At 32.1% G+C, this 13,532-nt stretch overlaps 1 protein-coding gene across 9 annotated transcripts in view; it reads right to left on the bottom strand.

The window, feature by feature from the left end:
- Window positions 1-2,180: 2,180 nt before the first annotated feature.
- Window positions 2,181-13,532, bottom strand: part of Glut1 (Glucose transporter 1) — a 228,417-nt gene continuing 217,065 nt past the window's right edge. For all 9 annotated transcript variants that reach the window (XM_065349101.1, XM_065349103.1, XM_065349100.1 and 6 more), the window contains one exon: window positions 2,181-9,434. In XM_065349101.1, coding sequence (XP_065205173.1) covers window positions 9,401-9,434 — 34 coding nt within the window. In that variant the 3' untranslated portion in view covers window positions 2,181-9,400. The remainder of the gene's footprint in view (window positions 9,435-13,532) is intronic.

Here is a 13,532-nt window from a genome sequence, read left to right as displayed (position 1 = left end):
TCACCAAAAATCGAAAAAGGCACTTGAGCACTTGAAATTTTGACAGGAGATGAATTTTTGGCTGCTCTTTCAATCTACCTTTGTACGGTTCAAAAATTTTTATGCTAGTCCTACATATGTTGGAACGCAAAATCTGCGATTTCGGCTGACCTGTCAATCAAAATGGCCGTCATTTTGTAAGTAGGGCCTCTTTTTTCCACAAAAAGAAACACTGAAAAAGCATTTTTTGTATGCGCAGTATTTATGTCAATTTAATCGATTGACTGTTGGCGATCGTGAATCTGATGTTCGAATTTCATGTTCTGCCCTTCTAATTGGATGAAAACACTCATTTAAATTTTTTTCGGACTGCTAGTTGGATTCCTCGAGTAAAATGAACTGTAAAATTGAATTCAGCGGCCTTGATTTAGCTGGAATTCACTATTCAGCCCTATAAATAGGCCGTTTAAACAAAAATAAACGTGAAATTTTTTCCATTATTGTCGAAGGAGTTGCCTACTCACAAGGCACAAAATATACACAAAACGTGGCGTTTTTTCAGGATTTATGAAAATATCATTCATTAATTGTTTAATATTGACGTCGGTTTCAGTCAAATCGAAGTTGATGGTCGTGAATCTGATGATCGGATATCATATCTCCCCTCCTCTCTCGAGTAAGAGAAAATACATTTTCGTACACTTCTAAGAGAAGTTAGAAGTATGTATATTCGGAACTAAGAAGTTTTATGTTCTATTCGTTTTTTTTGTACGGTAACTTGGCATCCTTGAGTTGAATAAACTGTAAAGTTGAACTCAGCGGCCTTTATTCAGCTGAAAATCATTCTTCAGGCGTATAAATAGGCCTTTTGATTGGAAGTAAACGCGAAATTCTTTCCGTTGTTGAAGAAGTTGCCTACTCACAAGGCATAAAAAATACACAAAACGTGGCCTTTTTTGAGGATTTAAAAAAATAAATATCACTTTGTGTATAACGTTGATGACGTTGGTTTTATTTTAATTGGGTTTGGTAATTGATGATCAGTGATCACGAATCCGATGTTTGAACTCTGTGTACAGTCCCCCCTCCCCCTCCAATAACGATGCTATACAGTAATTTTTTCTATTTCGACTTACTCGATTTTCAAAAACATTCCTCGGAGTCTTATAAATAAATCTGCAGAGCTGCAAATGAACTTCAAATTCGTAAGGCATCCCTTTTCAGAAATATAGTTGTAATATTATTCTCAATTCAAAAATGCCGATTGAAAAATCTCACCTACATTAATTTGATCAATTTAATGATAATTTCCTTTGAAAAAAAAGTAACAAGTTGAAACACCCACGTTTTGAATGATTTTTCTGCCTTGAGATTATGCAGCCCTATTAACACGAACTTGAAAACATCGGATTCTGGCATTTTTATTCATTCTAGTCAACTCTGTGCGTTCAGTCAGTGAGCTTTTTTTTGCATAAATCAGAGTCATTTAGCTTCAATGGAGAATATTTGTCGTTCAGTAGTGCCAACTTGAAGTGAAATTTGATTTAAAAATTGGAAAACCATTGTTCTAAAGTACCAAAAAGGAGGAAAATTGGGAATGGGTCGGAGGATAAAACACAAACAACAATACTGAACATCGATTTCGCTATCAACGATTTAAAATTACCGACAGAAGTTTTTAATTTTGTAAAAATTTACTTTCGTCGAAAAATGCCATGTTTTGAATAATTTTTACGCCTTGGAAACCGAGAATAGGCAATTTTATCAACTTAAATTCTTGACAAGAATTTTAAATTACGTTTCAGATGTTTATTTTGACATTGTTCAAAGGGTTAGTTTTGTGATCTGACGCGTGAAATCATTTCTTTTCAAGATTAGGTATTTTATTCGATTGCCCCAAACACTTTTTTAAAATTCAACCTTTTTTTTTTTTTTTTTTTTTTTTTTTTAAGTCAAATCATTCTTTTGAATATTTTGCTCGTGAAAACAAACAAACAAACATAATTTTCAGTCACATTTTTTACAGGAAATTTCATTTTTTTTCCAACTCGCGATTCTGATGACGAAATTTTCAGTTCGTAATTTACTCAAATCGCATCCACGTCGACGTAAGCATTAAAATCATCCCTTATCAATGAATTACGCTTTAATAATGAACAAATTGCAGATTAGGTATATATGGATAGGTACATATACATATATACACGTATTAATTTATCATTTTAATAAACAAGGAACAAAGTTATTATAAATTTGAAAATCTTATGTACAAAAGAATAAGAGGAAATTAGAAATTAGATAACTAACATACGTTTATCATGTTTGTAATTGTATTACATTTCATGGTTCTCACAGGCAACATACGAAAACATTTTTTTTTAAATTTTTTTTTCAACTAGTCACATGATAATAAAGAGAGGTACAATTATTCAACGAAATTAATCGATTTAGGTACTTATAAATTATTAATTCACATACGAACTTTGATTTTTAAAACAGACATGATCCAAACAAAAAAAAAAAAAAAGAAAAAAAACAACAGAGTATAAGTAAAAAGACATAAAGACAATAATAGTACGACGTAACAAAATTAAAACGGTGTATAATTTTTTCCAATTAATGAGTATTTTGTCAAGTTTACTAGTACCACAGGAATCCAGGAATACACCGTCTTCATTTCTCATCACCGGTTATAGTTTTAGGTATATTTACTATCGAGGTATTATTTATGGAAACGTTATGTTCCATATATTCGCAACAAAAAGGAAACCTTTGTTCGAAGAAAGTGTTATAGGAACTAAAACAAACAAATTTCTTATAAATAAAAAACAAAGGTACATTTGAACATTTTTACTTCAAATGAGCTAATTTCAACGAATCGTCGTTTTCAATGCACCTATTTTAATACTGAATTTATCGCAGTTTAATTGTTTTCGAATTATTTTTTTTTATTTTTTAAAAATCGTTGATAAGACAGAGAAGCCTCGATAAAAGATGCTGGGCGAATTGGTTGAGCAATTGAATGATTTTCATGGAATAATTAGGTATGCAATTTGAATTACACGAATGTTTGTGAATTTGTGAGCACAGAGATTTGAAGGAATAAAATTTTAAAAATTAATTCGATTTATGATTTCTGAAAAAAAAAAAAAAAAAAGCAAATTTTCACCTCAATATGAGTTTAAAATCCAAACTACATTCAAAATTGAAGAATTGTCAATGATTTCATTAATTTACAAGTTTGAATTTGAGCAAAATATGCCATTTATCTGATTGAATTTTATCTCTTCAAAAATTATATTCACTAAACCACACCTTACATCTGAGTAATTTAAGCTGCAATATGGCTGAATATTAAAACATAAAATCACCAAAAGAATATCAATTTGAATTTTTGTATTTTTTTCACCCAGTTTAATATTTTGGAAAAATTTTAACGTCAATCACGAAGGCTTTTTTATTCATATCCAAACGTAAAACAAATTCGAAATAATTTGTTGAAAAATTCTGCATTAATCTGCAACACAAACTTGTTCAAATGGAAGCGAATTATTCTGGTCCCGTATAATAAAATAGTGAATTCAAATTTTCGCTCGAAATTGAAACCAGATTATCCAATCAGATTGAATGTAATAAAACCTCTCGATATAATAATTTAAATAACAGAACAAATTTGCGCAATTTTCACTTCTACATACAAGCTTTTAAATAGGTTATCAACTTTTTGATATTATTTTTTTAAAAAAAATTGTAGGTAATATAAAATGCGGAAAAATAGTGTACTGAAGAAGGACGCGCGCAGTAATGTGTACGTAGGTAGGTATAAATTGATAGATAAAAATTATTAAAAGTCGTTCAAATGGTATTATAAATATAACGATCTAATGAACTTTTTATCTAAACGTAAGATAACATAACGATTTTTTTATTACGCGAAGAACAAAAGTAGGCCTCGTAATTGCAATTAAAATTACTTAAAATAGATATTCTTAATATTTAAAAACTTGTAATGAGCAAAACAAATGATTTACGAAGTGTTTTTTTTTTTTTTTATTATTCATACTTCTTAATACATGGTAAAATGTTCGCTATGATATTTGGAAAATAATTGCCATTTATTGCATCATTATCATCATACATATCCTACGGATATATTCGCAAAACGAAAAAAAAAATCACAAATATATTGGTAGGAATGTAGGTAGGTATAGTTGTTAGGTACCAAAAAAAAAGGAGAAAAAAATCAACAACATTCGCTAATGATTAAACGAAATTAAATACACTTTACCAAATGTTGCGCATTTTACACAATTTTTAATCTACAAAACTGCTAATATAGGCTAAAATTTAATAAGGTAGGTATATATAAGTTATTAACTTAGGTTTACAGCGAATAAGGTACGGTCTTGGTTTTTTTTTTCATTCGACGTTAGCTACAACGCTAAAAAAAAATTAAATTTACAATCAGGCAAAATGAGCAACAATATTGTAAATAAGTACATAAAGAAAATATGATACAGGTTTTTTTTTTTTCATGATAAAAAATATTATTTTTACGTTGAAGAACATATAATAACCGTTGGAGATTTCGCGAATTATGAAAAATGTATAACTGCATTCGGCACACGTCATACTTCCGTGAATGGCAGTGATTTTTTTTTTGTTGCCTTCGGTTTTAAGTATTTAATTACGTTATAATTTCGCTTAAATTATTATAGGTAGGTATTACAGTAAAATTCGTCGTTTACCATACACGGATATAGATACATGTAGAATACACAATAGACACGTCGTATTAATGATATTAATGAGCAAGAGTTTACACTTTAAACCGAATATCCTATACGTTCGAGTAATCACTTCTAATCTCGTAAAAACATAAATATTTTACAGTTCTTTTTATAATCTACTTTGGATTTTTTTTTAAAACTGAAAGACATCGCTTTTAAATTTATATACAATTCAGTGTCGTTTTTGGAGGGGAGGGGGGAGGGGGCTGTATGAACGATCGCGTTGATAGGAAGTATTTTTCAGCGAATTTTAAACGTTGTTTTGTGAGTTTTATCATTTTTTTTTGTACCTAATTGGAATTCTGGGAGAAATTTTTTTTTAGGAATACTTGATTTGTTCAAGATTGGCCCTCAACTTTACAAAGACTTGTTGGGTTTTTGAAGCAAGATTTGAATAGAAATCACAAAAATCATCTCAAGACTTGAAATTTACATACCGTGTGTTCTGCTTCTGAATAATTTGCCTGGCAATACAGCAACTCAAACTACACATCTGTAAATTGATTTGCCAACGTTAAAACTGAAGGGGTAAATTTGCGAAGCATATAATAATTGAAAAATGTTGCATTTGATGTGATCAGATCAGGTGGGATAAACATCTATACCTAATTAAATCCAGCAGATCTAAATAAATCAGGCCATTTTTTTTTTTTTTTTTTTTTTTTTTTGGAACCAAATCAGTTCTTTATGGGAAAAAGTTTTCGTTCAAATTCGGTACAAACTATTCCAAGCTTTTGAAAAAAGTTTATCCAATTGGACAAAATATGTTTAATGAGATCAAATCAGACCACATTATAATCCAATAGGATCAATTTGAATCTACATGTAGGTACTTAATTAAATCTAAGTCTGATTAAATCCTTCCATTTTTGGACCAAATCGGATCTCTTGGAACCCAAGAGACGGTTTAGATTCCAATTAAACCCACCCAAATTAATCTAGGTTTTCGAAAAATATTCATTCAATTGGATTGAAACACATCAAATAAGACCCCATTAGTCCAGATTTGAATCCAATGATATCAGACTGGATCTATGTAGGTACTTTCAATTGAATTCAAGTCTGGTTAAATCATGCCATTTTTTGAGCCAAATCAAATCTCTCAGGAAAGAGTTTCTGATTTAATTAATTCTAGTTTTTGGGGATTATTTATCCAGTTGGATCAAAATAATACATCTAATAAGATCTAATTGAGCCGGATTCGGATCCAATGGGATCAAACTCCATCACAATAATTACTTAAATTCAATTCTTCTGATCAGATCGTGATTGTGCCATTTTTCAGTCTAAGTACATCAGATCCCTCAGAGAAAAAAGTTTTAGATCCAACTGGATCCACAAAAAAAAACAGTTCAGATCTGTTTGAATCACCTCAATTGAAACTGTAACTGTCTTAAATCCAATACAATTAGATGAATAGAAGATTTCTTTTTCAAATTTGTAATTGTGACTAGAACTTTTGACTGACGGGTGACCCAGGATCCAATTAAATCTGACCAGGTTCAATCAGATCTGGTCAGATCAAGGTATTGATCAGATGATCTGCTCAGAATAAGTAACGCATATTTAAAAAATTATCACTGAATACATCATACAACATAATTTTGCCCCTTTGACTTGTGGGGTTGGCAAATCAAATCACATTTGTGTGTTATGGGTTGCTGTAATTGCTAGGCAAATTATTCTGCAATTGTAATGGAACACATGGTATACAGTATGACACAAAAGCAGTGCTCGGTGGCACTTATTTCTAAGTGAGCTAGCGAGACGAATGAAGCGGCGTTGAGTAGGAAAAAATAAGGGCTTTCAAAAGCGACCTCGAAAATTTCAGGCCCATGCACAGGGTGTCCACAAATTGAAAAACCGGTTTGGTCAAAAAATTGAAACTGGTTCTGATTGGCACAATGTATTCTACACACTAAGGCGACAAAAACGTGACATGAATTTTTTGAAACCGGTTCATTGATTTGCAACCAGTTGACAAAAAATGCCCAAAAATTTCAGATAGAGAAAAAAGCTTGGAACAAAAGTTGTAGACTATGAAAAATTACACAATTCTGTCTAATCACATTTTGAAACCGGTTCATTGGTTCGCACTCAGCAACCAGTTTTTGGTAATCATCTAAAAAATTGAAGATAGAGAAAAAAGCTTGAAACAATAGTTGTAAAGCGTGAAAAATTGAACTATTTTCGCGGATCGGATTTTGAAACCAGTTCGGTAATTTGAATTTGCAACGAGTTATCAAAAATTACCTAAAAATTGGAGATAGAGAAAAATGTCTGGAAGAAAAGTTGTAGAGCGTTAAAAATTACCTGTCGAATCACATTTTGAAACCGGTTCATTGGTTTGCATTTAGCAACCGGTTTTTGACAATCACCTAAAACTTGGAGATAGAGAAAAAAGCTTGAAACAAAAGTTGTAGAGCGTGAAAAATTGAACCAATTTTGCTGGTCAGATTGTGAAACCAGTTCATTAATTTGCAACCAGTTATCAAAAATTACCTGAAAATTGGAGATCAAGAAAAAAGCTTGGAGCAAAAGTTGTGGGGTGTGAAAAATTACACGATTCTGTTCAATCACATTTTGAAACCGGTTCGTTGGTTCGCATCTAGCAACCAGTTCACTAATTGGCATTTTGAAACCGGTTCCTTGGGATGCATTTTGAAATAGGTTCATTGTTTTGCATTTTGAAACCAGTTCACTGGTTGGTATTTTGAAACCGGTTCCTTGGGTTGCATTTTGAAACCGGTTCATTGGTTTGAATTTAGCAACCAGTTTTTGAAAATCGCCTGAAAATAATTGAAGATAGACAAAAAAGCTCGAAACAAAGGTGGTGGAGTGTGAACAAGAAGAGTGGGGAGACAGAAGGTGAGATGGGAGGATGATTTTGGTAGTTTTTTGGGGCACAAAATGTACGGGAGACTTACTTTAGTAAGACAGGAGTGGGCACGTTTGCAAGAATCCTTCGCCCAATTTCGGGTATAGCGGAGTTGGAGTAAACTGTTAAGTTTATTTTAGTCAACTAATCTGTAATTCTTATGTAATAATTCCGTTAATAAAGGATATTGATTGATTGATTGATTGATTTTTCTACTTATCAGATAACAGAATTCTGTGTAATCACATTCTGAAACCAGTTCACTGGTTCGCATTTATCAACCAAAATTAAACTTTTTTGGCCATTTTCAAAATCCTATCAGCAAAAATGGTTCAATTTTTCATTTTCTAAAGCTTTGTTCAAACTTTTTTCTCCATCGTCAATTTTCAGATGATTGTCAAAAACTGGTTGCTAAATGCGAACCAATGAACTGGTTTCAAAATGTGATTGAACAGAATTGTGTAATTTTTCACGCCCTACAACTTTTGTTGCAAGTTTTTTTCTCTATCTCCAATTTTTAGGTGATTGTGAAAAACTGGTTGTTAAATGCAAACCAATGAACCGGTTTCAAAATATGATTAGACAGAATTGTGTAATTTTTCACGCCCTACAACTTTGTTTCAAGCTTTTTTCTCTATCTCCAATTTTTGGGCATTTTTTGTCAACTGGATGCAAATTAATGAACCGGTTTCAAAAAATTCATATCACGTTTTTGTCGCCTTAGTGTGTAGAATACATTGCGCCAATGAAAACCAGTTTCTATTTTTTGACCAAACCAGTTTTCCAATTTGTGGACACTCTGTGCATGGGCCTGCAATTTTCAAGGTCGCTTTTGAAAGCCCTTATTTTTTCCTACTAAACGCTGCTTCATTCATCTCACTAGCTCTTTCCACTTGAAAATAAAAACCACCGAGCACTACTCTTGTGTCATACTGTATAAAAAGGTAGGTAACCAATCACGGGATTTTCAGTTATTAAAAACGATCAATTTTGACATTGGAATTTCAGCATCATGCACGAAAAATACTCCAATGTCTCCAATTTTCCAACATTCAAAGTGTAAACATAAATTCGAATAATGTGAATTGACATATTCGTGAAACAGAAACGACTTTAAAATTCGCTTATTAAATGTTCATTTCCTCGACGACGGAAACAATTCACTAAATACTTCATCAATGCTGTAACATCGGCATTATGCACAGTTTCCCTAATTGTATAATTTTATTTACAATCACTACATCCTGATTCTGTACAACTACATTATTCTCGTCAAACATCGCGAATAACGATTTATAAGTAGGTATAAATGGAAAACATACATAGGTAGGCTATGCGAATATAAAAAAAAAAAAATACAAATCCGCCATGTTTCAGCATTATATGATTCTCAATAAATTGAGATAAAAGTACTTACATCTTCTGGCGAGAAGATTATTTTACGTACCTTAATACTAAAAATCGTTTTTTTAAAATACTGGTAAATTCTTTTCAGACTCGTCAGTCGTTTACGTGGTACAATAACACCGAAGATACACGTAGATACAAACTTGATGAAATATTCGTAGGTAAGTAAGTAATAATACTCGTATTTACAATTCTACAGTCGTAGGCCGTGAAATATTGAAAATAAAAAACAAAAAAATACTCCCGTCAAAAAATCGGGAATAAATTGGAATGTTGAACAATAAAGGTCGCACTTTATCACACGGCGCTTCTGGTAAACCTCGGAGGAGGTAATGGCGGTGGTGGTCTACTTGGTTGCTCTACCATAAATTCTTCCATACCTGAAAAATCAGTCAGTGAAATAGAAATCAGTCGATAAAAAATTAATGATTGATTATTCGTGTTACTGAAAATTTGTACATTTAAAATATTATTATAAATTATAGGGTGAAAGCTAATGGTTCTTAATTTAGCAGGTGATGTGATCTGGTTGCTGGCAAGATTGTTATTGGTAACTTGCAAAATAGTACTTATAGAATAGGTAAAGGTATAGATATTGAAATTTACACATAAAAATTTGTTTGCTGACAAGAAATGTACAATACATTTTATTTTGTAGGTATGTGAAAGGACTACCTATAGGCTTATTTACAAAAATTAGGCTGAAATGTAACATAGCCTATTGGTAAATCTAAATATTATTACATTATACATACAGGGCGTGCCGGCCTTATTTTATCACCTTTCACCTTTAGATAGAGCGACTCAAAGTACATACATTACATCAGCATGCAAAGATTTGTCATCTTTCAAAATTAAACGTACTTTTTTAGCTGATTCACCATCAAATTATGAAAAAGACATCAACTTTTTGGGATTTCTGTACTTATCAGGCAACTGTGATTGCATAATTAATAAAAATTATTGATTTCATAATTAATGATAGTGGAAAACATTCATTATTTAGAATTAATTTCTTTTTTTTTAATTTTTTATTTCAGTAAATCGCATTACTTGAAATAAAATCAAAAGAAATGTGATTATGGGTTTCCAAATTACTCATCAGCTAAACAGTCAACCCTCAAATTACTGAACACTATTCACCATACAGCTCTTCGACTGGCAACTGGAGCCCTCAGAACTACTCCTATACACTTACTATATCAGGAAGTATCTGAAATCCTCCCCTCTAAGTATATATTCAAAACTCATCCTTTCAAAATTTTTCATTCACCTTAAAACTGTTGATGGTCTCCCTCTCACCATAGACTCAAAAATTGATCCCAATCTTCCATGCTTATGACTCATATCTCCATAAAGCCTCTTCCATTCTAAACTCTATTCAGCTATAATCCTCTTCCACCATTATATCTAGAAAATCCTACAAAAACCAAGAAAAATATTCTCTCATTTGATACGTCACTACTTGAACACACTCAACTCAAATCATCAATAACTTTATTGCTCAGCAACAGTATATGATTTCATTTCGTTTTACACTGACGGGTCAAAATCCGTGGATTGCTGTGGTTGTTCAGTCGTTCGTGATTGTGGGGTATCACGATTTCCACCTACATACCGGTTCAGTATTCTTTCATGTGAACTACATATATGCTATACTTACATGTTTAAACATGGCAATTTAGAGCAGACTCGACAAAGTTGTGATCTTCACAGATTCACTAAATTCCATCCCATCTCTCAACTAAGATCTAAATCTAAGCAACATCCAATTGCCTCAGAAATCTCACATCTCCAATGTGACATGGATGTTACCATAGCCTGGATTCCAGACCACTCAGGAATTTTGGGAAATGAAACAGCAGACTTAGCAGCAAAGCAGTCACTAAGGATTTCACCTGTACTATAAACACCTGTCTCTGTGTCTGATGTGATGGAAGCCATATGTTCATGCAGGGCCAGACCCAAGAACACGGGAAATTTAGCGGCCCACCAAGATATCCCATTTTAGTGGCCCTAATTTTGGGCTCCTCAATCGGCCAAATTTTTTCTCTCATTTTTTAAAGTGCAGGACACTGAGCATAAAAATTCATTCAGAAATTTTTCAAGTGGCCCAGTTTTTACCTCATCCGCCCAAATATGTTCCGGCCCACTGAAATTTTTTTGGTAACTCGGTGGGTGGGTCTGGGCCTGTATTAACAGTCAATTCCTAGACAAAGCCACACCACCAACATTCAAGATTTACCCAGGAAGCAGGCCGTTGTCTTATGCAGTGTATGTACAGGCCATACCCTTCACACCTACTCTCATATGTTCAAACAGAACCACCTCCAATTTATGCTCTACATGCAAAGTCCAACTCACTATCTCCCACATCTTACTCACCTGTCAAGATCATACCAATTTCAGTACAGTAAAAATTGCTTAACCTGCCATGGGTGACATAGCAGGATGTAGAATGCTAAAATCCGTAAATGAAAGTATTCATACGATAGTTATTTTTTTGGCGAAGTGATGAAAATTTAACATCAATCGATAGGGAATTTTATTCCCTTTATTAATTTTAATGCACATAATTAAGTTTACCCAAACTCGCGAGCAATCGAAAAAAAATTGCATTTTTCAAAACGAATGGTGAGAAGTATGAACGAACGTATACTGATTCTGTCGTTCTCGTTCATTATGGAATATTAGGAATGCAAAAGGCTGTAGCTTTTATTATTTCGCACCTACAAGCCCCTCTATCTATTCATAGGAAGAGACTATGGGCGTCTAAAGCCTAGAAAATGAGCAAAACCAAAAAAATGAAAATTTGTCCAAATGAAAAATTTGCCCTAGGGAACTTGTAGAAAATTTTTTTAGATGAAAATTGCAATTTTTGGGATTAGCCTACCTTCATTTTTGAAGGAACCATGCAATTTTGAAGTTTTGAAACAGATCAATTTGAGTAAATTTGAGATTTTTCAGAAATTGATCTGTTTCAAAACTTTAAAATTGCATAGATCCTTCAAAAATGAAGGTAGCTAATCCCAAAAATTGCAATTTTCATCTAAAAAAATGTTCTACAAGTTCCCTAGGTCAAATTTTTCATTTTTTTGGTTTTGCTCGTTTTCTAGACTTTAGATGCCCGTAATTTCTTCCCATGAATAGATAGAGGGGCTTGTAGGTAGCGCGCTGTGTACGCCTTGACGAGAGCTACAAAATGGTACTACACCCGTATAAATCCCCCATGTCACCCACGGCAGGTTAATGTTATAACGTTTGTCCCAGCTCATTTTAATAACATTAAGCGACTTATGTGTAATACAAACCGATTGAACAAAAAAGTGATTTTTTTTTCAAAAATTTTTATATGGTCAAGTTTTTACTAAATATGTAGTCATTGAACTAAAATGTTGCAAAAATTGTGAGAAAAAGTGTTGAAAATAGGTTGAAACTTCAAAAAATTTATGAAAAAAGTATCAAAAAGTGATGTCAATCAGGAAAAAATCTGAAATTTCAAAAAAATTAGGCAAAAACTGGGTGAAAAAGTGTAAAAACATTTTAAAATTACATAAAAAAGCGAAAAACGCTTGAAAATCACTTAAAAATTATAACATTATTCGATGCTCCAATTACAATAACCGATGGAATTTCAATGTAATGAGATATAAAAGATCGGGACCAGACGATTTTAATAACATAAAGGGATTTATAACATTAACCGTTATAATAATAAGTGATTTTTACTGTAATTCATTTAACCTTCCTACATACAACTACCTGAAATAGCTCATAACCCTTCCTTCAGTCTTACTCTTCTTTCTCCATAAATTCAACCTCCTTTCATTAATGTACATAACAGTATAAAATAACCCATGGTCTCTAGCCTTGAAGCTGTACACGGCACAGTGACCAACCAACAACCAAACTGACAATTTTAACAAAAGGAATAATTTTCTGACAGTTTCTGGCAAAAAAGCAAGTCATTTGGACATTTTTTTTTTAAATAGTAAAACTTTTAAATTTTCTGAAAAACTACTATTTTTAGAAATTTTGTTTAAAAATGAGCTTTTTTCACAATTTTTGGCAAAAAATCATCATTTTGATAATTTTAGCAAAAAGAACTTTGAGAGAATTATTGACAAAAAAAGATAGATATACCTATTACCTACCTAAGTATTTTGGCAATTTCTGGCAAACACCTAAACCGGGTTTTTGCACAATTTTGGAAAAAATGGTTTCAAAGCAAAAATTTGATAATTTTAGTAGGTACATAAAAAATAAACGATTTTTGAGAATAAGAAATTGAGTACATTTTTTCGCAATGTTTTTTTGAAAAGTGATATTCTTCACTTTGCAACTTATGACAAAAAATTGAGACTTTTCAACTGCGAAAAATCTAGAATTTTCAACTGTAAGGAAGACTTTTGGACAATTTTTGGGAAAAAATAAACCTTTTTAGAATTTTTTACAAAAAAACGAGAATTTTGACAATT

This window comes from Planococcus citri, chromosome 2 (genome assembly GCF_950023065.1).
Source record: "Planococcus citri chromosome 2, ihPlaCitr1.1, whole genome shotgun sequence".
Classification (NCBI taxonomy): domain Eukaryota; kingdom Metazoa; phylum Arthropoda; class Insecta; order Hemiptera; family Pseudococcidae; genus Planococcus; species Planococcus citri.
The sequence above is the reverse complement of the archived record's forward strand: the minus strand, read 5'-3'. Positions and strand labels throughout refer to the sequence as shown.